Source organism: Plectropomus leopardus, chromosome 8 (assembly GCF_026936395.1).
Source record: "Plectropomus leopardus strain MGB_pleo_1.0 chromosome 8, ASM2693639v1, whole genome shotgun sequence".
Lineage (NCBI taxonomy): Eukaryota > Metazoa > Chordata > Actinopteri > Perciformes > Serranidae > Plectropomus > Plectropomus leopardus.
This window is the reverse complement of record NC_142183.1, coordinates 15,776,701-15,803,603: the sequence shown is the minus strand read 5'-3', so window position 1 is coordinate 15,803,603 and position 26,903 is coordinate 15,776,701. Positions and strand designations below refer to the sequence as shown.

The window sequence follows — 26,903 nt, the reverse complement described above, 5'->3', positions numbered from 1 at the left end:
TTCTGGTCGCTTCTTCTAAGAATAAATCAAATTTTAAAAGAGCGGCACAATGAGAAACAAGACTGACTTCTTCAAAAGGGACTGCTGAGGTCCTTTTCATGGGTTTTGGTCACAGTTACATAAGTCAAAACTAATGCAGACAAAATGAATCATTTTCAGAGAAGAGAAGTACAGCATCTCTGCCAATAGCAGAACAATTGTAAAGATTTATGGATTTCAGATGTTGCTTCTGACTTTCAAGCCCCTGCCACAGGAGATTTCTAAGTAAATCTGACCTATCTATCGGCCATTTTCTGGCTCTTAAGGCATCTTCTTGATCCAATTCTCATACAAATCCTACTGACGAGTTGATCACTGCTATTTGTCAAACACATTTCACGGTGCAGAATGTATGCTACAAGTGCATCCATTGTTTAAAAAACATGTGGAAACACAGTGAGTTAAACCACATACCTTGTTTTTTCCTTTAACCAGTTCAGGGTTGACGTTTATGCTTTTAATCCAGTTGTGGGAGTAATTTCCTCTGTCATTAACGTTGACCTGGATTGGCTTGGTGTGAGCAGTGCAACTGCATGACAGAAAATATGCAATAAGACCATTTCATCATGCTGTCAGTATGTGTAGGGACAGATGCAAACAATAATACGGCAGAGAAAGCAGACTTTCATGTTTTGAATGAGAACCCTGGAGTAACATTAAAACATATCTTGCCTATATCACACAATTATAATATACAATATACTATCTGATACAAAAGCCCTAATTCTGAAAGATTGAGGGTGTTTTAAAAGACCTCTGAGACTAATCTGAGTAGATTCCAAGTCTAGACCAGCTTGTCTGGGTTATAAAACCAAGAGAAAGCATTGATTTGACCCCCACCCCCAAACCCTTCACCGCCCGTGGCGGGGAACAATCAGCCTGATGAGAGGAAAAGCAGAGGAGGAAACAGCAACAGCGACAGGAAGGGCTGTGCTATGCGTCACCTCGTACAGGAAACCTCCCACCCCCCCCCACACGTTCTGGCCAGAGGAGATAAGGTTGATCCTAAGACCTTGGCGGTCAACAAGGGACAGCTGATAACTTCTCAACTTGGTGATAAAGACACCCCTAGATTTATTCCCTCCTCACTATCAGCCTCATCCCACATCCAACACAGCGGGCTGCCTTCACCTCTAAACCCTCCCCGCACCCCACGTTTCCCCTCCTCTCTGAACTCCCAAGGATTTAGATGAGATATGATCTTGAAGGGCTACATGTTGGATTTACAGTGACAGGTACTTTACAGGGTCAGAGCTGTATAAAACAAACATTTTGCACAATTGGCCTCCCACCAGGCTATAGCTGTGCCTTTGTCTCATTAGCTGCCAGCCACTGTTCCCAGTGCCAGCCCTGATTATCTTTAGGCCTGCAGAAAGAGTTGCTTTGACCCAACTAATGCTCTGTGATTATTTATTCTAAATCTGGCAAATACAAGTGCGATTTTTAAGAGAATGTAATAATCGAGGCGCTGGAGGTTTAACACCATCAAACATGTAACATAATTTAGTCTCTTTTTTGTGCAGTGGTCCACAGTGTTGTTTTTGTTAATGGTGTTGAGGTCTGATAACCCAGGGGTAGTAGCCCATTGTTTCCCTGATCTTACAACACGCAGGTCTCCTGCTGTCATTGACAAGCCAGGATCTCAGGGAATGTTCATCTTGTTTGTGGGTTCACTACCAGGCCGGTATTCAAGAACAGTCACTCAGTTCTGTTCCGCTGTGTAACAGCTCTGGGAATCTGAGATTAATTTATCTCCCCCGTGTTTCCCCTTCAGCCTAGAGAACCGCTGACCACAAACGAGAGGGCAGTTCTCGAGGGCTGCGTTTCTTTGATTAATGTGTCATATTCTGGGCCAGAGACAATTCAGTCAATGTAGATCTAATTTATAGTGGGATCCCTGGGCTGGTCTGGTGGCTCTGGACCCCACACTTATTTTGTTGTTAAGCCTTTGGTGCTGTTTGTCTGCGCGCTTATGAACGCAACTCCAGCACCAAGGTGGTCCTTAAGTTTTTGTCCTCTAACACAGCTGTCCATTTGTGCAAACGCTGCACAACAAAAAAACATGACTTTATATTTACAACAGTAGATGGATTATCATTTCTGTTCAGCCAAACAGAAACTGCTTTTACAGCTTTCCAGACAAAGAGAAACTTCAGGCGTTAAAAGTAACCTAAATTATATTACTAATATCCTATAAAACAGCAGATAAATCTGAACATTCAGTAAACAGCAGGTAATTGAATGAAACACCACACTCATTTCAGGAACACTTCATGGTACTCAGTGGCGTGTAAATGATCTTGAATCATATTATGTTGGATATTCGTAACTTATGAAATGTGCACTTAAAATCTGGTTAATTTTTTAAATATGCTTTTAATTCATAAAGATAGGAGAAAGTTAACATAAAATCTAGTTTAAATATTTTAGTGCTTGGAACACAGCTAGATGGTGACTCACTTTGTCTGGGCGGTATCTGATTGACAGGGTTGCCAGAGCCAAGTGATGTTTGGCAGGGGCACGCCGTAAGCAGTGCAGGTTAGCTGATACTGTTTGCCAAACACGTAGGGCTGCACGTCCACGGTGGCAAGCTCTTCCTCTGAAATCGTCGGCTTCACTGCGGGAGAGAAGTGCACATAAACACACTGACACAAAAACTACAGGGACAGAGATAAAGAGAGAGCGACAACAGGTTAGATCAACCGTCGGTCAGCCGACCCACTGTGGAATCTCATAATGCCTTTATAATGAGGGCCGACAGTCATGATGGATAGCCATGAAAAAGTTGCCATTGACACCAGTTGTCCTTTAGATGTTGTTTAAAGAATGGCAGGATGATTAGCTAGCCCGGGGCTGGAGGTCAAAGAACGACCCCACTGTGGCCCATGCCCAGGTCAGTGATTCAACCATCAGCAGCTGACAAAGACCTCTGAGTCACCTCAGCAGACAGTCCACATCACGTAGCCAATCTCTCCATAATGAAGAGCTAAAACAGTCAGGCCACGACAGACACTCACTCATATTCTCTGAAACACTCTCAGGACTTTCATCTTCCATGTTGTCAGACTTCCCTGATACAATTTTCATTAAAATACAGAAGAAAATCTCTTTGGAATAACCTTCTTCAAACACATCTGAAACAATCTTTAACTCTTTAACATGGATCGACATCAGTTTTCTAGAGCTGGATTTGGACACCTTTCATGCGATCCTTTAAACCTCTGAAAACTAGAAAAATTGGTTTGATTTCTCTCAAAAACATGGGAAAAACATAATAAATAACAACTAACAAACAAGGGAAAATTGTCCACGAATTTCTTGCTAATATCCAACTTACACAGGTTCAAATGGTTAACTTGAAAAGTGCACTCGATAGAGATCAAGTCTCTGTCAAGCAGCCGCCCGAGCCCATCACTGCCACTCTTGACAGTTCCAGTCGGCGCGCAGCAGTATTTTTCAAAAGCCTCCTGGAAACTTATATTTACCTACATAGTTTACTTACTTATGTTAGAAGCACAAACCACAAAGAGGAAAATGATCAATTCAAAAAAACCTGAGCAGGCAGAACACTCTGCTTTTGCAACGCTCCCAGAGTGGTGTAATGCTGTGCAGCCATGACAGCTGGAACGTGATGTGGTGTACATAACATAAAATGAGGATTTATTCATTTTGTATTGTTCTTAACTTTCAAAATGAGACCACATGGATGTCAGTTAATGAGAAAACTGCACATTTTTATCAATTTTGTATAAATGCTTAACCTTAAATTACACAATCTGTGTTTATATCTTTTTATCCTTTTTGTTTTTTAACTATGACTTTTGATATATAATAGGGGAGGTATCTACATACACAATTTTTGGCTCCAACCTCTCAACTTTTAATGTCTTTGTATATGTGCAAATAAATTAAAAGAAATCTAAGGGTACACACAGTCCAAACCACTAAACGGGCAACCCAAAACCCCCCACTCACCCACACACACACACACACACACACACACACACACACGTAAGACACATTCATAATCTGGCGTACTCTGACAACTCTAAACAACTGATGAACAGAGTTTGAAAAAGTTCCATAATTGATACCAGAAATCTCTCTTCGCTTTGTTTGTTTGCGTCTGTGTGTTTTACTTTTTGTCATTCCAATAAATTAAGGTTTTGTGAGGCAGGACAGTCAAGGGCCATAAATAAAGCTTATACAAGTCAGAAGGGGCTTATTTTTTTTACCCTTTTTGGCACGCTACAAGGATTCCTTGATAATGGTTAGGGAATGCAATGAAAATAGCTCTGCCCCCCCATGGCAAGCTTGAAGTAACTGACACACACTTCTCTGTTCTCTATCACTAGCAGACTTCATCCAAGTCTCCACCTAACATGCTAAAACATTTATAACCTCTAGTGTTAACAGTTATCAGTAGTCTTTGCAGAGTCATCAAAACAATGAACTGCAGGCTCAGTCCTTGTTTTCCTCAAGCTGTATACATATTGTAAGGAACATGTTGTTTATATGAGCTGCACTGTATATACACATGGTGAGGATGCAAATAAATGCTGTGGACTAGGGGGGGTCTGGAGCGGCTGGAGTCTGCGTGCAGAATAGAGCCCAGGCCATTTACACACTGCGCCAAGCCCCTTCAAAAGAGCCCCAATAATCAACAACAGCTGCCCCGGCTACGTCAATCCAGCCCTGGAATCAACAAGCCCCCAAATTCCTCTCATACTAGAGCTGCTACCTGCCGTCCAGTGAACTGCAGCTACAGTGCAGGGGCAGCCTCAGTCTGCAGCCAAGCCACCGCTTCATTTCCTTTGGATCAGCATTCATTATCAGGTTTATGCCAACAGCTTACCATCGACTGCCAGCGTGTAGCTCAGATTCTTGTATAAGCCGTTCACTTGGCTGCCCAGGCTTATAGTGAAGACCCCAGCGTGCTTCTCCTGCACATCAGTGATGATCAAGTTATAACCAGACATCTTGTAACAGGTGGAGTTCTTATTGATCGGGACCCCATCCTTATACCTACAAATATGACACATGGAAAGGTTTTTTTTAATCATGGATAAAGCACAACAATCAATAAAAAGAAGTGAAAAAAAAGTTGATTTATGAATTGATTTATAAAATACACGGTTAGCTGCAGTATATTATGCAGGTACTACCAAACCAAATACATCTCAGCTTGTTTAAAAAAAATTTAAAACACATTAGAGAAATAATAGCCTAAGAACTTGATGGTAATTTTATACATAGTTTTTATAATTGTGATTTTTGTCTAGTCTTTTTTTTATTACTTATTACTGTATATTACTGATTTCTTTGACTTTATGATCATATAGCTGCTTGTTTTAACTGTGTCTTGTAAGGTGTCTTTAAGTGCTTGAAAGACGCCTATAAATAAAATGCATTATTATTATTATTAACATTCATAGTTACAAATAAGACAGAAAAAAATTGTAACACCCCCACATGCAACAAAAAAAACAGTCTTCCACAGTTGCTGTTAGTGCTAAAGATCAGTACTGGGTAATCAAAGGAGAAAGGTTAAAAAGGGAAAAACTAGAGAAAGCAATTTCTGATGAATTTGTGATGTGATTGCTGGATAATGAAAAGCTGACACTTCACTGCATCACTGGCTTTAAAAATAACCAACACACAGCCAGCTTCACTGAGGTAGACTCTATATGCAGTGTCTCTATATGTTCAAAGAGGCGTTACCATATTTTGAAAAATGTAACCTGGACCACTAATCTGCAGTTTTTATTGTGACTGTAGGTCATCACTTACCAAATTGTCATGTCTGGTGATGGCAGAGCATTGACCTTGGGCTCAAACACAAGTTTCTTTCGACCTTCGTTGACAGTCACTGCACTGAGTCGCTCATGCCGATAGGAGACATTGAGGAATGGATCTGGAACAAAAGATTAATGACTGATATTGGAATCAAAAAAAGTAAAGTTACCATCATATCACTGTGATATCACCACAGTGACACAATTATTTAGATGTTAAAATGCATTATTTGTGGGATAATTAAGATGTATCGTTGTGCATTTTAATAAACTTTACAGCTCTTGGAGGACAAATTTTAAATTACGTGCCTGCAGTCTGTTGCACTAGCTGAGATTATGTTTAAACTCAACCTAATTATAATGTAAACTATCAGTTAGTTGTGATTTATGCATTATTAAAAAATGGTTTACAACAGAGACAAGCTATAAATAAGTAATAAGTAATAGTTACACACGCCTCTATAGTTGGTGTAAATCATAAATTGTCACATAATTACACTCAGTTAGTGTAAAAGAGCAGTTTTTCTGCCACACAGAACTTTTTTTTTGATTAATTGCATGTCATTTTGCAACACAGTAATCCAGTAGATAATTTATTGAAATATCTCAATATCAATCTAATTTACTATGATGCCAAGATGCCCATGCCAGTTAAAGCTGCAACAATTAATTTATCAATTAAGGGAAATTAATTGCCAACTATTTTCAATTTATTGTCACAGTCATTTTTCAAGCAAAAATATGTGAGAATTTGTTGCTTTTCTGTGTCATATATAATAGTAAATACAGAGCCTTTGGGTTAAGACTGTTGGTGAGAGAAAAGAAGCAAAAATTTAAAGCTGTCACTTTGGGTTTAGGGGAAATTATGATGAGCTTTTTTTCCACATTCTTCACATCTTATAGACTAAAGGATTCATCGATTAATCGTAAAAATAATTGGCAGATTAAATGATATTGAAAATAATCGTTAATTGCAGGCCTAATACCATCCAGGAGGCTAATTTCCACGATAAAAATGACAATGGGTCTCTATCTTTGAATAGTGATTGGCCACTTAGTTATGACTTCATAACCTTCCAAATAGTCGTTTGGTGCAACCAATTTTAGTAACTGATACAATTACAAACTGACTTATCAGCCTCTAGTGTCGACTTTACACCCTAACTTCGGGGAGAATTTACACTAACCTGATGCAACCTCATGCAGATTTTAATCCATCCAGAGCATACTCACCATAAACATGGACTTTTACTGAGACATCCTTGTATTTCGTGGGATCAAGCTCAGCTCTGCAGCGGTACACCCCCTTATCCTCCTTGGTTATGTTTGGCAAAATCAAAGCCTTGCTCATCATGTGAGCCCTAGCAGGGCGGACCTCGGTCTTGTTCGTAGAATGTCGATTTTCCTAAAGACAAAGGAACTGTTACAACCTGTGAGGTTTCCTTTTAAACGTTTCAAAAGTAAATGCTTAACTTACTCTCTTCTTTGGAAAATCCCATGTGAAGTTTAATCTTCCATTATAGCTGGTCTCACCAGTACAGTTGAGCACGAGGGTTTCTCCAACCAACACTCTGACACGCTCCGGGGTGATCTTCACATTATCAAGAACAGAAGCTGTAAAACGGAGGCAAATATAAGAAGACTGTGAAAAGGTCAAGAAACAGAAATTGACACAAATCTAAGTTTGGCAACAATCTCAACAGACTCACTCAGTCTTCTGGGGATGTACATCGACGTGAACGTACGACCGTTGACCCTGGTGTTACAGGTGAGAAAGCTGTATTCAGAGTTGGATTCATACGGAATCTTGAATCCAACTTTTGGATCCCACAGCATTTCCTTTTTGACCTTTTCTGATAAAGTCTTGACCTGCGATCAAGAGAGTAGACCAGAGAGGGTTTGTCAGAACCATATGTCAAGGCGTTCCCGCTCTCAGGTCGCCAAATATGGCAACATCATTGGTGGTCCTATGGTTTGGACTATGATGCACTACATGTAGCAAAGGAGGAAGTCAAGTGATGCAGTATAAAAGGTGATGAAGTTTACATTGGAGGAGGTTGTAAAAACACAGGATTTTCTCCCAGGAGGTCGCTGTTTGTGTCCCATGTGAAACCAAAAGTCAACTTTAACTTATTTCAGAGTTGCGCAATGTACTTAACTAACACAAAAGTACTCATGTCAACCCAAACCATGGTATTTTCCTAAAACTAAATGAGTAGTTTTGGTGCCTGAACCTAACGGGAAGTTTACATGAAAAGACACTGTATGTGTGGAAACTGACACTTGCAAAGTGATACTAGAGGAGCACCTAGAGCGGCATTGTCTGAAGCGTAGGGCCACTGAACAAGCTGATGAGTTGGGAGTGAAAGAGCTTGTTGAGTATATACGTAGATATATAGATATTTGGTGACACTTGTAATGTTTGGTGACATTACAGATCACTGAGCCGGACAGACTGTATTGTAATACACTCAACTTCATTTAACATTAACTCATGCTCTACCGGGCTCAGCTGGGGACAGACATCTGTTAGAGTGATGCTCTAATTACATTTTATTGTTTTGTGGAGTGTAACCTCTGCAATCATTTATGCAACAGAGCACAAAACATTTTGGACTCGGAAAAGGATGTACGTGCTTGCTGCTATTTGTTCTCATGCCAGGAGTTGGGCAGGGAGAGGAGGCAAGGGAAGGGAAGGAAGGAAAAGGAGCAGGAAGGAGGAGTGCCAAAGATTTACCAACAGCAGGAAGGTCACACAACATCTATCTGTGCCATCTATCTGAGTCACATGTGTTTTTCTGTGGTAGGCATGACATGGTCATACGTCAGTGACAAAAAGCTCACACCTTTATGGTTGGCATGGTAACGTTATCAAGATGGCGTACATGCTGTCTTTACTGACTAAAATCGTGTTCTTAAGTTTGACCGAAAGATGAAAAAAGTTTTGCAAACCACATCACCGAGGGAGGTCTCCTCCACTGTCACCTTCAGCTGCATTCTGGTATCCTCATGATAAGTTACCTGTTGATTCCTGTGACTGGGCACAGCGTGAACTGTTTTTCTACTACATTTCCTGATGTTTGTAAGAGAAGTGGGACTTAATTTAGTCTGAGAGTCTATTCTGAGAAAAACACTCTTGGAGCACCTTCCTGCTCTTACAGGAAGCAGACAGAATGACTCCCAGCACCACCCCTGAGCTTCCCTCAGACAAGCCACTGTCCCTGGTCTGTTTCTGTGTGCTTGAGTGAGTCAACACACAAAGGGTGTGAGAACCAGTGAGACGCCTTAAGCACAGAGTGGGAGTGCTTTTTTTCCCCCAAAGACAAGTAAGGATACCCTGCTATGGTATTGATAGGAATCTTGCTTTCTCAGATGAAGTACTGTGTGATTTACTTCCAAGTCCATGTTCTACAAACAATAAGATAAAACAACTTAACCTGAAAGTGAAGGCCATGAGCAGAAGGTGTGAAATGACTGGCTATGCCTGATGCCATTTTAGTATTAACTGTTGTCTCCTGTTGTCTGCTGTGTTTGGACTCAAGTCATGTTTGTGATGTTTGCCACATTCAGGGCATTAAGTTTCTTTTCTTAGAGCAGAAGAGCGTTGCTAGAATTGGCAGCAACTGCAGAAGCATTAGTTTTGTTTTTGGAATTGGAACAATTCAATTTGATTTGTAAAGAAATCTTTAAATAATGAAAAGGATGCAATGCGTGGTGTTGCATCGTGGAGTCGAATCAAATCATTGACATGATAATCGTAAGTGAATTGAATTGGGAGGCCAGTGAAGATGCACAGCCCTACTGGATGCATCATTTCTGAGCATAAGACGTGAGCTTACTGGACATACTGTCAGACTTGCGTCTCTTCAGACTGCAAGAGACCTTGTGTCAAGTTAAAAGCTGTTATTATGTCAGTTTCTTAAGTTTCGATATTTTTTCAGTAAAGAGAGTAACTATTTGGATTTACATGTAGTCAGTTTATCCATGTAACATGTGTTTGTGATGTTTTCAAAGATATGAGGGCTGCTGGTCACCATCAGTCATGTGATACAGTCATGTTGCTTAAGTATACTTCGGTCTGTTGGTGATGACTTACTTAATCGTTCATTGAGTAGGCAGTACATTTGTAAGCGATTCAGAATACATAAGTCATCTTTTGTGAGGCCTTACCCCTGTGAGTGTTACAACAGTATCAGGGGAGGACGTCCGGCAGGGCACCACAAGGCTGGTCTCATGCCTGTACATGAACAAGACGTCAGGTATCTTTGGATGGGGATCCACAAACGGTTGTTCAGGATCTGAGGAACAAGAAAAATAATGATAATTGAAATCCAAAATACAGGACACTCAGAAATCACATTTCAAAGCAGGTGCGGCCCCTTTTGGCTAGTGGTGTTTCTATTGGGCAGCCAGGCATCACACCACTGCTGTGGGAAATTCCCAGCTACACAAGTTGTCTGTGACTGGTGTGAGGTCAAGACGCAGTGGTGTGATAAAGGAACTTTTATTTGAAAAGTGAGCATGGACAATGATGTCATAAACAGCTGAGGGGCTTTGAAAAGAAAGACTAAACACACAGCTGGCTGCCTGATAGCCAAGCAAACTGGAAACCACTTTCAAAGAGCAACAGAAGAGGGATCAAAGTGCATCCAGTGCGTCTGCACTGTCTACAACTATTTCACATCAAATTTTATATCCTTCAGACATTAGTTGCTCAAAGTGTGCCCAGAACATTTTGTGGTGGACATGAAATGCATGCATTGTATTTTACTTGTCTGTGGTGCATTTCAGTACTTTTACAGTACTTTTACTCTCAATGTCATACATATATTACTTGAACCAGCTACTGCTTTAAACTGCACCCCCCTAACAAGGGTCTGTCAGGTTAGGAATGACAACTTGTCGAAAGCTACTGGGTAATCGCAACTAGTGGCTCCTTGCGAGTTGGGGTGGGGGAAATAATCGATTATTTGAAGCACTGCGATGCAGACATGGATGATTTGGCACTGATTGACAAATGTCAATAATTTCTTATCTAAATGTTTGTTGATAACGATAAACAAAAGAGGCGGAACTCAACTGTGGGGGCAGTGCTACACGTAACTCATAATTCATCGTCACAAAAGGCAGTGGTTGTAAGCAAGTTTTAATTTAATGTCTCTTAATGCCATCACCCAGTGACTAACGTTAAAAGGTGCGGAGCAGTGCTCAAAAGTTACTGGAACAAACGAAACTGGCTTACTAACATCCACTGCAGCATAAAAAAACTCTGTGGCAAGTGTTCTAGGAATTACATTTAATCATCAGTGCTTATGCTGTTTACTAAAGTCAGCGATTTCAGTGGATCACTCAGCAGTTTAAGGTACCACAGACAAACTTTAAGGCTGAGGAAAAAAGGAAGTTCCAGGAAAAATGAATTAACTCAGAACAGATAATGTGATCTGCCTTTTCTGCAAAGCGGTGAAATGGGTGTCAAGGAATTTAATGTTAAATGCTTTTATGAGACCAATTGTAAATCATGCCACAAGTTCATGGGTAAAGCGCACAAACATAAGGTATAACACTTTCAACAAGACTTATCTAAGCAAAATTGAGTCTTCACTAATCTTGTAAAAAGTAATTAAGGTGTAACACAATCAAGCTCTGTGGTAGCTTCCACAACTGCTAAGCATTGTATGATGTTCTGTGATAGAGAGTTTGTGTTAGACTGCTTGGTGAAAGTGTCTGACATTGGCGCTCAGTCACAAAAAACTTGCACCCTGTCTTAGTCAAATATTTCATGTTTTATTATTTTCTGGGGCATTTTAATGCCTTTATTCAATAGTACAGCGTAAGCGTGAAAGGGGAAGAGAGAGAGGGGGTGACATGGAGCAAAGGGCCAAGGCCAGAATCAAACCTGTGGCTGCTGTGACAAGGAAACAGCCTCTGTACATGGGGCCCCGGTCCACCCACTGAACCGCCAAGCACCCCAAAAATTTCATGTTTTTACCTTTATTTAATGCCCTTACACCAAATGTTGCAATGTTTAAAAAAACATACAAACCTAGGTAAAATGGGCTGAGGCTAACTTAAAAATTTTAAATTGGCTGCCCTTATGCTGCCCAGCACAAACTCCATTTCCAATTGTGTAATTGTAGCTGGTGCCATGTGACGCTGAAGGGGAGACTTAGGAAAACAGTAGTAGCAGGAGCAGGAAATCACAGTCAATGACCAGGGCTTCCCGTGCAATCACACTCACCCTTAAACCTCCAAAAGAAACCATAGTACGGAAAAAAAACAAAACACTTCCTCTCTGTTACCCTCTGAGAAGGAAGGCCATGACACTTGAATGTGAATGCATGTAGATTAAAGTCAGCTTGTAAGGAATGACTGTATATATATATATATATATATATATAAAGCATACAATTGCAAAACTTCTTCGTTTTCCTTCCTTCTTTTTTCCCTTTCTCAACTTTTTTCTTTTACTTTCTCTTCCGTTTTCGCTGACTAATTCAGTTTTTTTCTCGCTTGAAGTGAGTAGTTTTTTTTCCAGCTCTAATATGTTGCAGGAAATATCAGATTGCTCATTAACCATTTCATTCAGTGCCACTGTTTGTCGGCTCGGTTCCACTTCAGACCCTTCCACTGGCGTCAGCAGATGACAATCACCCTGTGAAAACCTCTCTTTTATCAGAAGTCTCAGCATTTGCAAAAACAAACAGTTAAATCCTAATTGGAGGAAAAACAAATCTAATCAAAAAGAAATTGCTCTTATCTGCATTTTAGTTTATAGACAATTCTTCGTATTTCTAAAAAACAGTACACTCAGTTTTTCTCATGCTGGAAAGTTACTCATATTCTACACTGGAGGTGAAAATACCATAAATCTCCCAGAGACTCAAAAGGTTTCTCCTTTCCTATTCCCACTGGTTCCCTGACTGTGTTTGACAAAAACGACCTTTAATCTAAACCGGTCGGAGCACTTTGAGGGTCTCACCTTTGACATAGACGTAGGTCGAGGTGATGTGGTCCGAACCATTTTTGGAGTAGTTACAGCTGTACTTCCCTGTGTCGTTGGCCCTCAAGCTTGAGACTGTCAGTCTGCTGCAGTGTGAGTGAGGATGGCGTCTGGAATCACACTGCTGCACCTTCACTCCCTCGGACTCAACTGATCGGCTGGAATCAGCAAGTGTCCAGTGCAGCGGGCCGTGACCTCTGACAGAAGACATAGAGGGACAACATTAGATGAACACAAAAAATAATAATGCTTAGTCATACTTAGACAGTTTGAGGCTGCTTTGTTTGAAAGCAACTATCTATCAAGCTATATATGTAAACAATATGTAATATTAAATATGTTTTTTGGATTTGACACATCGCATTTATATATATCTGTCCTCCTTAAGGGAATACTTCAATCACCAAATAATTGTTTAAATATCAATAACTCATCCCATAGTACACTGAAAACAGGAAGACAACTCTTGTGCTCACTGCATCCTGGCTAATACTTTATCATTATGTTTCTGCATAAACAGCACAGGTGTGCTACTTGTCCATGTGCAAGACTGTTAGGTGAAAGTGTTGTAAATACTAAGGATTTAGCAAAAATGCATGTATTGGGGAAATACTGAGCATACAACTGGATATGAGACTTGGATTTATACTGCAAGAGTTGTGTAAAAGTTTGTAAACCGATATTTTGATAGAATTTTGCCGTTGGTAAACATGGTTGCCTTCAATTCATCAAGATTTTCTCCCATTTTGGGTTCACAGTGGGGGGAGAGGTATTCTTGTAAAGAAAACATCTGATCTAAATATTCTATTTCAGATCTGTTTTGAGGAAAAAGTGTCAGCTGGCAACTCACAAGCTTTTTATTTACGGATGCCAGAGGCTGCATCTCCCTTTGGAACTTTTTGACTTGGTGGTCATTTTAAGTTTATTTTGAGTTAATCTTGAATCATCCAGTAACTTGAACTTTCACATGGGAACATGTTTTTACTTGAATGATGTGCTCAGCTAACACATTCTTTCCACAAAGCATCCATTTTAAAACTCTTATTAAAGAGATCCCCGAGGAACATCAAGCATGTCTCGCATACCACTGCCTTTGCCTGCAGAATTTTGGGTCAAACAACCTCCAGCTCTCATCCAGTGACAGAAAACAAGACAGAGCTGTATGGGCCAGGCGTCTTAGCATATGGCCTTGTAGGGAAGCATTACATTAGATAGACGTGAGTTCCTGAACATTCCTTGCAGGCTTACAAAATGATGCAAGGCTCTCTAAATTCTTAACAAATGTGTTTGCAGCACACTTGGGTCCCACCATCCCTAAAGGAAATTGTGACAGACTGATAACTGTGGACCACCACTGGTTCCTGTTAAGTATTGGCTTGAGGCTCATGCATGTCCCGTTTATTTTCACCCTGACCCTTCTGTCATGTAATAGGACCAGAGTCTCAACTTTATGACTGCAGTGACAGTTCAGACACTGACTCGCCTCCTCCTGACTGACCTCTGATAACTGACCAATAAAGAGCAAGAAATATGGGGCCATAAACTTGCATAATTAGCACAAAACCAATGTCTTTGTGACAAGATACTGACTTTGTCATGTTATTTAGGAATTTACATAGTCATCAGTGCCTTTATTTGAAAATGCTACTTAAGTAGTATTTTTTGTTAAATGTACTTTGTGTGTCAAAGTACTCAATGCAGAAAAATGCCTGTGAGTGTTATACTATTATATTACTGGAATTTTCTTTCTGATGCATTCACATACAAAGAGTATATTAAGTATATTAAAGGGAAAGCCACTCCAAAATCCAAATTACATATTTTTCCCCTTAGCTGTAGTGCTATTTATCAATCTATATTGTTTTGGTGTGAGTTGCAGAGCCGTAAAGATGTCTGCCTTCTTTAAAATATAATAGAAGTAGATGGCACTCGGCGTGTGGTGCATCAAAAAAATACTTATGACAAACTCCAATGTCTCTTTCCAGAAATCATGATTCCAGTTACTCAAGATAATCCACAGTCTTTGTTGTGAACAGTTTCAGGTATTTTTTCTTGCTACTGAACAACAAGCGCTAACAGCATCACAGCACAAAAGGAAGCGTGCATCTACTGCTATCTCACAGAGCACCACTGAGCTCGTAAGTGTTATAGCTCAGCCAAGGAGGACGCCATTAATGTTTATATGTTTAATGTTTCATGTTGGCACAAGCCGCTCATCAATGAGTTGATACAGGCTTCCTTCAGGGCAGTGATACGGTTTAAATCAGGTTCACTTAGCATTGACAAAAATAGGTGTGTTGCATACCTGCATATGAGGTTTAAATGATTGTCCTTTTGGAGAATATGGGGATTGTCAGAGGGATGAATCTTGGGTGCGTACTCTCTCTCCACATGTCCTGTTGAACATATAAACACACACAGACACACAGAGCACTTTGTGAGAAAGGCCAAAAAACCTGCTAATTTACAGCATCTCATTAGTATTCTTTCTCATTCACTACCAAACCAGACAGCAACATGGAAACACTCTAGGAAAATCCCATTAATCATTTCAGCGCTTTGCATGTTGGTTCACTTTGTGCTGATATGCTCCTTCCCCTTTGTGCTAGCGATGGTCTGCTGTGAGAACACTGGGGGTGTTTCCGGTATTGGGAGGGCAGGTTGTTGAGTGAATAGTGGTCAGGGATGAGCAGAAAGACAGAGAGAGACAAGGTGGAATAGCAGGAGGTAGGGAAAGATATGGGGAGCCGCTGAGTCACTGCGAAACCAAGCAGACTCTGCATTTCCCCTTTACTGCTCAACCTCCTTTGGTGGGTGCTCTCTTCCTCTCTTTTAGGAACAAGTCATTTTTTACTCACCACCGACCTTGCAGTCTAAGTGCTATTATTACGTTATCACAGGGGGAAAAAAAGAGGTCGAAATTGATTCAAAGGTGGCTTCTAGCCAGCCGTATCTGTTGAGAGGTCCCTCTAACTGTGGTCAACATAGGAAACACTGTGATTCTCACTGCTGTCCAGGAGCTGTCACAGTCCCATATGTGATTTCCTTCTTTTCACTGAGCTCCCTGAACAGCTTGTCATTGTGGTCAGAAAACAACTCTATTAAGTCGAGCCTCCAAATGTGACGGTCTGCAGGGAAACCTTTATTTGTTGCACAGAATTGGGAAAGACAATGGAGTTACACAACAGCCAGGCTGACATGCTGACACATGATGGACACACATTTGTATGCACATGGAAAACTGCTTTCATACACACGTACACCTGCATTTACAAGTGCAAACACACATACACACATACACACACACACACACACACACACACACACACACAATACTAGTATTTGTGTCTATTATTCAGAACAGCTGTTGTGCTAAGAATGAGCTGACAGCGCCAGTGTTGGCAGTGGCACTCATTATTGACTTCCTCGCAAAATATTAGAACATCATTGTTTTATTGTCCAAGGTTATGCAGAGGGGAAGGGATGTGGCTCATTTTCTCTCATGCTGTGTTACCAAATGCTTTCAGCTACATATTAGATAAATTAAAAAAAGGCTCCTGACCTTAATAAACAATCTCAGAATCTACAATTCACATGTTTATAACCATCTTTTGTTGATTTTCCTCTGAATTGTCACACAAATTTTCTTGAGAATTTGCCTAACATTTGCCAGTTCGCGTCATGTAACTGAATTGCTGGAAATGAGAACTTTGAAACTAATGAATCAAACTGAATTTGACCCCTGGGGCCTGTAAAATACAAATGGCAAAATAAAAAACACCATGTATCATGTGCTGTCTGTAGCAGTAACCTCTGCATGTTCAACATGTCAGATCTTTGATTTATGTTGTGATAGAAAAGCACCACATGATGGAATACTGGCATCTGCTCGCACACGTAAAACCAACAATAACAACCAAAAACATCTTCTTGACCTTGAATTGCACCGGCAGGCAGCTCATCTTTTAAAAATGGCCAATTTTCCCCTATTCTCCTCAGTAACAAACTACAGATGGATGAATCAGCAGGGGCCTTCAGCAGCCCACTGGAAGAGAAAAAAAAACATCCCGCCGTCATCTCTCTACACCCACACCTTTAAAACTCCCACCTGCCCCAGTGTCTGCCCATCGCTGACCTCAGCAAGCATCCCGACACCCCTAACCCCCCGTAACAGCTGTGTGCTGCATTCCTCCAGCAGAGCGCCTGAAAAATGAAAGAAATTGTGCTTTTTGTGTTGGTTCAAAGAGCCCTGAAGCTGGTTCTTATTAAGAGCCATTAAGAAGAGGACAAGCATGGAACAAAAAGTGAGGAAAAGAGAGCAGGACACTGAGCAACTTCTGGTTCAGTTTCAACTAATGATTGAGCCAGTCACACAGCATCAAACTGATTATTGACACAGGGCCATGTTATAACTAAGATAAGACCAGGATCACACTTGCATGTCCTCGTCCTCACTTGGCATTGATGAGGGGAAGTGGCACAGGACATAGAGTTTGGAAAACATTTGTGGTAGGTTCACTACCAGTCAGGAAATAAAAGATGAAAAAATTCAAACAGTGTTGGATTCCTGGATCTACTCTACACTGGTCCGAAATGTTTGCAGCCCAGAAAATGGCGTTTAAATATTTAGTCTGAAAGAACAGCAAAACAATGACAAAAACTAAGAGTTTGTTGACCCTTGACTAACCTAACTGCCTGCCCTTCATCAAATGTCTTTTTAAGGATAAACAATGAGAACAATTTGTTTTTTTAAATGATCATAAAAGTAGCATAAATTTGATGTATTATCATGTAATGTCTTCAAAAGTAAGGTGCTTTTGTTAGCTATTACTTTTTTATTATTATACTTCTTGATATTATTTTCTAATAATTCTGGACTGATTTGCAAACTAGTGTTTAGTTACTTAAATCCATTAACTCAACTTTACAGAACTGAAAGCTGAGCATACCTCAAACTGAGTAACATCTCAACAAATTTAAAGAAGCTGAACAGAAAGGACGTTTATGAGCTGGCGCAACCGTTGGCAAGATTTCCCGTCTGTGCTGCTGCAGCGTGCTGCCTGCCTGTAGCTCGTGCCTGATGTTGCTTAATAAAAACCACTATTACTGTATGTGATGACTGTACCATCACTGAATTAAACGGGAAACCCAAAGTCACAACCCTTCAAGTGCGGGGAATAATGTGCGGAATTCCCTTTTCTTTTGCTGAGAGTACCTTCATCTTCCCGTACTTCCTATGCGTCACGAAACAACTCAACTGTCTTGAGAGTCGATCTTATTTTGGTGTTCAAGGCAAAAGTAACAATAAGGCATGATGATGATGATTCCCTTGTTTAACCTCGCCAACATATTCTTTGTACTTCTGTGACAACAAGAGACATACAAAGGGTGGAGAGTGAATTATGGCTTAACAAAAAAGTGCAGGGTCACTCTGGATGAGTCATGCTGGCTGTGATGTGACCACGGCGACAGGAGCAAAACGCTGCAGCCACTTAGACAAGTTTCCTGTCTTTTAGTGCAAAGAGATAGCACAGTCTATTAAACTTTTGGTTCTCATAATCATAATTATTGCAAACCAATGCATTACACTGCATTTGAACTTGGTATCAAATTATATCTCAATGATTTAAGTTTGTTTCAATGTGTCCCCTACAAAGAGAACTAGACAGGTACTGTAGCCAAGGCTCTATTAAAATATTAAAAATACCAAAAGGCATGGACGCCTTTCTTGGATTGTTTAATAAATTCTGATTATTTTCACATTTTTTATTTTATTTTATTATTATTTTCTATCTATTTATTTCAAATTTTCTGTGTTGCTATTATTGTTGATTTTATATTAATATTATTAATTTTTATTTTAACTTCACTTTAAAGGTCAAGTGTGTAGGATTTAGTAGCATCCCACAGTGACATGGCAAAGCTGAGACTCCTCCCTTGTGCCAAGCATGTAGGAGCACTACAGTGGCTAACTGAAATGGCTCTATCTAAAGCCAGTATTTGATTTGTCTGTTCTGGGCGACTGTAAAACAACATGCTAAATGGACTTGTAATAGTGCCTGTCTAGTCTTCTGATCACAGTCATCAGTTTAGTATTAGTTCAGTATCTTGCCCAAGGATACTTCGACATGTAGACTGGAGGATCCAGAGATGAACTACTGGCTCTACGTCCTAAGCCACCACCTTCCCAACATGGCAGACTCTGTATAACAGGACCTGCCCTGCGTGTAGATATTAACAGCTCACTCTAAGGTAACAAAAACACAACAGTTCTTATTATCAGGTGATTATCAACTAGTGAGAACATAGTTATGATAATTACATACCATCTGGCCAATAGATGCCCCTAGATCTTACACACTGGACCCTCAATCTCTTTATATCATCTCTGCATACTCATCGTGTGCCTTAGTCAATCTGTTAATTTTATATGCCTTTCAACTGCTTTCCCAGTGCCAGGGTGACTAAATAAAGCCTTTGCACACCCATCCCCTCCCCTCCCTGTATTCTCTCCTTTTGTCATTATTATTATTAAGCTATTTATTATATTCTTATTATCATTTTTTGTCAAAAGTTTAATAATCATCAGTTTATTTAAGTATCTATTTCTACTACCTTTTTTCTTGAATTGTTTGTATCTCTTTATATCTCTGGCTCTGCATACTCATGTGCCTTGTTCTAGCTGTTCACTTTACATGTAAAATCAGATTTAAAAAACAAACAAACAGTTGATATAAAGGTAATATTTTGATTAGAGATATGCTGCTCTGCCAAATGTTGTGGAACCGGTTAGTGTTTTGCATCCGTGACGGTAAACTGCCTTTAGGTTCAAATTTATAATACCAACAAAGAGACTAAATGCACAAAACACTCAACATTCTTGCAGTGACACAGAGTTGAATTCTTGACAAGTCTTGCGATCACCTGCCAAAATAAGGAGTAGCTACCACTGCTCTGGCTGCGTTACATGGTCTGTGTGTCCTGGAATATTCTCTCTCTCACACACACAGTCCTTCTGAAACCCCTCCACTTTGCCAACTGCAAGGTTAAGATAACAGTTAGGGTGAGTGCCTTTTTTACAAGCCATATATTACCCATTGGAGATTTGGAGGCAAAAATGCCCCAGACTCCTCTTAAAAAAAGCAAAATAAAGGAACATCTGGCCATGATGGGTGGCCATTCTAGGTTATATAAAGTTGAGGAGAGCCAACAAACAGGAATCGCCTGCATGAGAGTCCAAAATGGTAAACCGAGGGGATTTCTGTTCCATAACGTATGATTAAGACAAGTAGGAAGACAGAAGCTGCTTGAAATTGAAATCTCATGCAGGATTCAAAGAAAATATACTGCTGGCTCAGGATGGATATGCATGGTATGTGCCAGGTACAGCAATCATCCGATAAGAACAGCTACACAAAGCAATTTGTTAAGTGATATCCCTGTGTAAGGGAATGGCTTTTTCTGCTCTGCTGGTAAATCTCCCAATCCAGGTGAGTATGTATGTGTGCATGTGTGTGTGTGGATGTGTTTTTCTTGTGCTGATGCATGGACCCAGACACACTGTCAGTGAGCAATGAGCCCCTACTGAACTGGGTTGACCTCTCATCACTCCTGTTTTCCACTCTCTAAAGAGTCCAACCAAGAAAAAATGACTCAAAAACAAGATAGACACAACATCATCTCACTCTGCTTCAAAACACTGTCCTCCTGTAGAAAAAGAGGTTTTTGACCAAAACAACAACTAACGGGGGAGAACTTCAACCATGACAAGCCAAAAAAATTGAATTGAATTTCATGACAAAAAACACACACAAAAAAACAAGGCAGCTTCCGGGTTCAAATTCAATCATCCCTTCAGTCATTGTTTCTTTCAATCATCACTTTGCTTCACTTATTTTTCTACAGTTTGGCCTCTACCCTAAAAAAATATTTTTTCCTTGGATGTATTCACTGTAAATGCAAACGTATTGTTGCAGAGAGCTGCAGCAAGATTTTTTCTTTCAGTCTGAGCCCTTACGCTCCATTTAAATTGGTGTCAAAAAGGTCACGAAGCAACACACTTGACCTGTGCTCACTTTTCAATAGCTACAAGTGAAATATTAACAAAATAACAAATAGGTCAGACTATCTAAAGGAAAGGGTTTATGTTTTTCCCTCTAAATCAGTTATAATTACGGCAGAAAAAAAGGGGGTTGAGTGACAATAGAAGACTAGCTTTAACATTATGACACGGTGCATCACTGCAAAATGTCTATATTCTGTAGAGCTCTTTGCTTTATTTGCTGAGGTGCATCTGCAGCACACCTCAGCATGAACAGAAAGACGTTTATGCACCATCAGTAACTAATGGCTCTACCAGTCAGCAGCTCCTCTGCAGAAACAATATCCTCCTTTCCTCCCTGCCATTGTCTTGTGGATGCAGTTTGACATAGCTCAATATGAGCGCAAGAAGCTCCGGGAAGAAATCCTTGCTCAGGTAGCGTGTCACATTTCCGTGACCTTTACTAGCCAGAACAATTCCAGGCTGCCTCTTGCCCCAACGTCCGCTTCCTCCCTGTGTCTTTCCCACGCTTTGAGTGTGGACAGTGAAGGAAATCTATACTTAAAAACATCGTAGACAAAGCTTCATAAGCTAAAAGCGTGTACGAGTGTGTGTGTGTGTGAGATGGGGGGGGGGTGGGGGTGAACGGTATTTCCTTTGTTTGGATAGGCTGTTTATTTGGCAATGGTGAGGAAGACTTAGTGTGTATCTCAGTGGCACAAGGTGGAGGAACATCCACCTTTTATCTGTCCTATCATCTTGTTTTCATGGAGTGACACTAAGACAATGAAGCTGATTGTATCGCCAGAGGAAACATGTATTCTCCTCCCAAAATGTTTAATCCTGTTCACTCACAGATAACAACTGCCGGATTAAACATTTTTCTTTATCATGTTTAATAAAAGTTTCGGATCGCAATATCTTCAGAATAACTCCTGAGAAAACGAATCAAAACCAACCAATTAAAAATGTCATGAATAAAATATAACATGAATAAAATAACCAGTCTAATATTAAAATAGTATATAGAGATAATATATAAACTCTCCCCATCTTTTACAACTAATTTTCAGTCAACACATTATATTGTTACAATAATCACCCAAGTACAACGGGACAAGGCTACCTCTAGCGGCTTCAGTGAGAACCACAGCTCCAAGCACAGCCTTAAACTGTTGACACATAATTTTCCTAAAACACGCAATGTGAATATTCTACTGAAACACCCATGCACAATAAAAATGTTTCATAAAAGTTTAGATCTTATATAAAAAAGGCTAAAATATTAAATTCTTGGTTGCAGCTAAACTATTATTAAGATAAATTATTTAAAAAGCTACTCTCTCTGTCAGTTAGTTGCGTCAATATTCTGTAAAAATATGAAAATGCACTCAGCCATTCATTGAAACAAACTGTGCCATGTTAAAACTCGTTCGTTTATAACGCGTAAATAACTCTCCTGTATAAGAATGAGTGATTTCTTACCATTTGTAAGTGACGAACAACACAAGATGACAGCGACCAATTTGAAGCAGTCGGATGAGACCATCCTGCCAGCTCTTCACCGGGATCCAAACCGTGTGTTAGAAATAAAGTAATAAGTGTCCTTTGCGGTGGGCTATTATTCCGAGTGACTGGAAAAGGTTTCTTCTTAAAGCAGGTAAATCAAAGAGTCCTATTTTATCCCCCCCCCACCCCAAAAAACGGTAAATCCACAAAAATCTCAGGTGTACATGCAAAGAGCGGCAGTGATTGTGCCGTATGTCATGACGCCTGCCGCAGGGGAGCTCTCCTGCGCAGCTGGGGAGTCCAACAACCGATCCGGCACTCAGGAGACGGGTGTACCGTTGTATCCTCGGGGCAGGTGCTCCCGAACAAAAAAACAGTTGGATGAGTGAAATTCAATGGGTGGTGAAAGAATAAAAGTTGGGTGAGTGGTATATCAGCTTGTAACTGCTGCTGTTTGGTATAGCGCACTAAAGCCAGATCAATCAGCTCCTGCCTTTCATGCGCGCCTTGGACAATTTCCCCTCCCTTTCGCCTCCGTGCAGCCAGCCAGCTCGTGCATGAGGAACGCTTTATGGAAACACAGAGGAAGGACACAACGTCACAGGGTGGGAGTTTGAATCCAAACTCCTTTCTGCAGCTACTACACTCTAAAATTCAATTATTTGGCTCAACAAAAGTTATGACAACCGAGTTATGGCAACTTCTAATGAAATCATGTGTGCAACCAGCACATTTTGAGTAAAGGGATTTTCTACAATCAAAGGCATTTATAAGCAGCTCTTACTTGTTTGTTGTTTGACCTGAAGATCCCTACTGTCTCAATTTGTCCAGGCATTTTTAGTGGTCAGGGGAGGGGACTTCAGTTTCTAAACTGAAGGTGGAGAAAAGTTAAATTATCAAGCCAGTTTCATTACCTTACTACAACTTAAATTTTGTTTTGAATAAATTAACACATACATTTGAGTTTAAATTGCACACAATATTAAGTTGATCATGCCAACACAATTCATCAAAATTATGTTTGCAACTTAAGAGGTTTACCTTGATCAATAAATCTGAATTTCTATACTGCAACCATGTATTTAATTGGGCGGTGGTAATAGGTCCCCCGAATTACGTTTTAGAGTGTAAGGAGGAAATACCTTCCTGAGCAGTAACAACACATTTTATGTCAGACTAACATGATGAGTAACAGCCTACTAGACATGGTACAGGTATGTTACAGTAATTAACACTTTAACGCCTGAATCAACAAGTTTTCTTGTGCTGCATTCAGAAACCTTTAACAAGCATTAACACCAATAAAACCTGAGCAAACTGGCTAAATGTCTAACTGAAAATTAGGTGGGTGGGGGTATTAGATACTATCAAAAAACTAGGAAAATGTTCAGAAAACTATATTTATAATTGTTATAATTATATATTAAAAATTATGTTGAAATATTATCTTTAAATTACAATAATAATTATACAGGACTTACTACTATATAGCCCTTTTCTAGGTATTCAAAGACAAAAAGAAAAAAATACAACTGCGAAATAGAGAATACAAAATACTGAAAGATGCTTACATGAACAGAACAGATACAAATACAAGAATAGGATAAAATAAAGCAAAATGTAAAGGATATGGCAGTTCATATTTGGGGAGGCAGTGGGAGACAGGTATTGTAGGCTTCTTCAAAAAGGTGGGTTTTGAGTTTATTTATAAATGAGGCTGAATTGCAAATGTTTGGAGGGAAGGGAGTTCCAGGGGGTTTGGGTAGCAATGCTCAAAAGGTCTCTTTTTTAACCTTTTTGACTTATTTTCATATAATTTTCTTGTATTTTTTATTTAATTTTTAACTAATTTCTGACAATTTTTTGGGCCATTTCTAATTAAGTTGCCCATGGCCTTCCTCCTATGTTTTTGACAGAAATAAAGCCAATTTGTTAAGGTTTCAAAGGGTTAAACATAAAGATATGCAATAGAAACCGTAGTAATTGTATCTATTTCTAGTGGAAAACATCACTAAAAGGCTACTGAAATGAACCTAAATGGGATTTATCACAGCATTATTTCAATCATGATTAATATCATTATCACCTTACTGATCTGGGTCAGAATTCATTTCTAAATGACATTTTGAGTCAATTTACAACGTCAATCATTAAAGTGACCTTTGTGTGTAAAGCTGCCTTTGATAAAAGACACCCACTGTGTAACTCAGGTTAAAGGTAACAGCAGTAATCTTGTCTCAAGAGGAAACAGAATAAACAGTCTTTGTGATAACAGATCGAATCTATCTGTTCAAGTGTTTAGAATAAATGTTTGCTGGATTTATTTTTAACTGCAGAAACAGGATGCACTTCTTTTTATATCAGTGTAAATAATCGTCTTTTGTCCAGCAGTACCCTGCAGTGTGTGGATGTACCGCAGACTGTTTTCTTTTATCACTGCAACAATTACTCCACTGCTGTAGGTCACAGTAGCAGGCATTGTAAATAAGAACATCCTGCCCTCACCTTCCCGTCCTCGTCAGGACTGAACGGCCATCATTTTGGGGACTGGATGCCGAGTGGTGGCGTGGGTAAGGCCAAGCACAAGTTGTGAAATGTGATGAGCAACAACCCTCCATCCCTGTGGCGGGAAGAAAGAGAAATGGCACATGAGAACATGGGAAACTAGGGATCTAACATAACCATGTTGGGAGTCCCTTTGCTCTCTGGGATTCTGAGACCAAATAGTTATGGGTCAAGAATTCAAACTTTTTTTTCTTTTCTTTTTTTTTTCATGAAATCACTCAAGGAAATCAAAAAGTAATGTCCGTATTTGGGTGGCTTGAATGAGCGTACACAAAAAAAATTAGCTCTCTACTGCGTGGTTCATTACCAAAAAAAGGAGACATTATGGACTGTTGTGTTGGGCTACTTGATGAGGACAGGCTCTATTGAAGTCTGAAGGTGAAGCAACAGGAAGTTCACCCTTCTCATTTTAATTTTCATTCATCAGATTTGAGCAATAACTCTATGTGGCACAAAATTCATGAGACTGTCAAATAGGACAAGCCTGAAAAAATATGAGTGTTTAAGTCTGAATGGTGACACTTTGGTAAAGATGATATTCTGTAGATTTGAAGAAAAAGATAGTATCTCACTAAATGCACAGTGAGGACGTGAGGTTTGCAAAAGACTGCATTGTCTGTCTACTGAAAAGACATGTCTTTGCGTGTGTTCACATGTAAGTCTTCAAGTGAAGGAGACATTCCCACTGGGCCGAGAGGGCAGCAGATAAGTCTCTGGATGAACAATTACTGGAAGTTGCTCGCTGATAGGGGTGGGCTTAAAGTGTTTTATTTTAGAATCTGGTGTTCAAAACACACTATGGGAGACTAACCGGTTTTACACACACACAGCATGCACCCTTCCTTTTACCCCCAAAGCAAAGTCCTCTCGGATAATTGAAACAGTAGAAATAAAGTCTTTCTTCAGCAGAGAGGTGGTGGGGGTTTGACTGCCTGCCCTGCATGATCAAATGACTATAGTCAGTCTTGAGTGGAAACAATGTCTCTGTCTCCAGACCCCACTTGTGCTGCAGCTTTGGAAGCAAGAAATATAATTTAATGGAGTAAATGTTAAGATCTACAGCTCACAGTATTAACAAAAGCTGGCCCACAGTTCAAGATATAGCCTCACTGTAAAACATTATAAAACTATTTAATATAAAAGTTATCAAATTTTGTATTTAATTTCCCGATTGTTGGATCAAGTACAAAAGTATAACATATAATACAAATTATCAAATCAAATTCAATCAAATTAAATGAAATGTGTAGAAATATCATTCGCCGTCACCGGTGAGAATCCTGTTATAGAACAACAAAGCTCTCTCTTAACAGAGCAGCCTAAATGTGCATGTCTGCTCTGATTACTTAGCTGTTTTGAAAGTGCAAAGGTCTCAGGTTTAGTCGTGTTGACCAAATTGTCTGGTTACCTTTAAATGGGCCTGTTATGGCTGAATACAACAGGGTATTGGTTTCCCAATAAACTGGAGTGCATGCAGTACATGTTGTAAATGTATACCTACAATAAAGCAAAATGCACTCAAGTTCTATATCACTGTGCCAGAGATGCTGCATAAGAAATAAACACTTGTGTGATCAGCTTTTGTTTCTTTGAAACAACATTATAAACGGGACATTAGCTCAGCTAAAACATCTTTATGTTGATATGCCAATTTCAGAAAATAGTTTGGTTCTTTTGACTTATTCTAGCTGAAAAAAATGAGGTGTGAGTAATAAAACAGCTAACCTTAATTGTGGAACTGTTAGGTTTAAGTTACAGTTTATAAAACTTTTTTGGGGCGTTTTTCCTTGTTTGCTGTGAGGGTCCAAGGAAAGAGGTACTATGTCGTATGTTACAAAGCCCTCTGACGATAATTATGATTTGTTATATTGGATTTTATAGATCAAATTGAAACTGAAAGTACTATTTGTTCAGCCCTTTGGTTTGCCTTTGGGTATGAACTGTGCTATATACT

The 26,903-nt window shown here is 39.7% G+C and overlaps 1 protein-coding gene across 1 annotated transcript in view; it reads right to left on the bottom strand.

Annotated features, from left to right (window-relative positions):
• Positions 1–26,903, bottom strand: part of kdrl (kinase insert domain receptor like) — a 78,377-nt gene that overhangs the window by 39,503 nt on the left and 11,971 nt on the right. The window contains exons 8-19 of the mRNA XM_042492779.2: positions 24,890–25,004; positions 22,361–22,951; positions 15,140–15,230; positions 12,814–13,031; positions 10,005–10,132; positions 7,544–7,703; positions 7,312–7,448; positions 7,068–7,239; positions 5,830–5,953; positions 4,895–5,064; positions 2,500–2,656; positions 454–568 (exon numbers count right to left, since the gene is read on the bottom strand). Of these exons, the coding sequence (XP_042348713.2) occupies positions 454–568; positions 2,500–2,656; positions 4,895–5,064; positions 5,830–5,953; positions 7,068–7,239; positions 7,312–7,448; positions 7,544–7,703; positions 10,005–10,132; positions 12,814–13,031; positions 15,140–15,230; positions 22,361–22,424 (1,536 nt within the window). The 5' untranslated portion in view covers positions 22,425–22,951; positions 24,890–25,004. The remainder of the gene's footprint in view (positions 1–453; positions 569–2,499; positions 2,657–4,894; positions 5,065–5,829; positions 5,954–7,067; positions 7,240–7,311; positions 7,449–7,543; positions 7,704–10,004; positions 10,133–12,813; positions 13,032–15,139; positions 15,231–22,360; positions 22,952–24,889; positions 25,005–26,903) is intronic.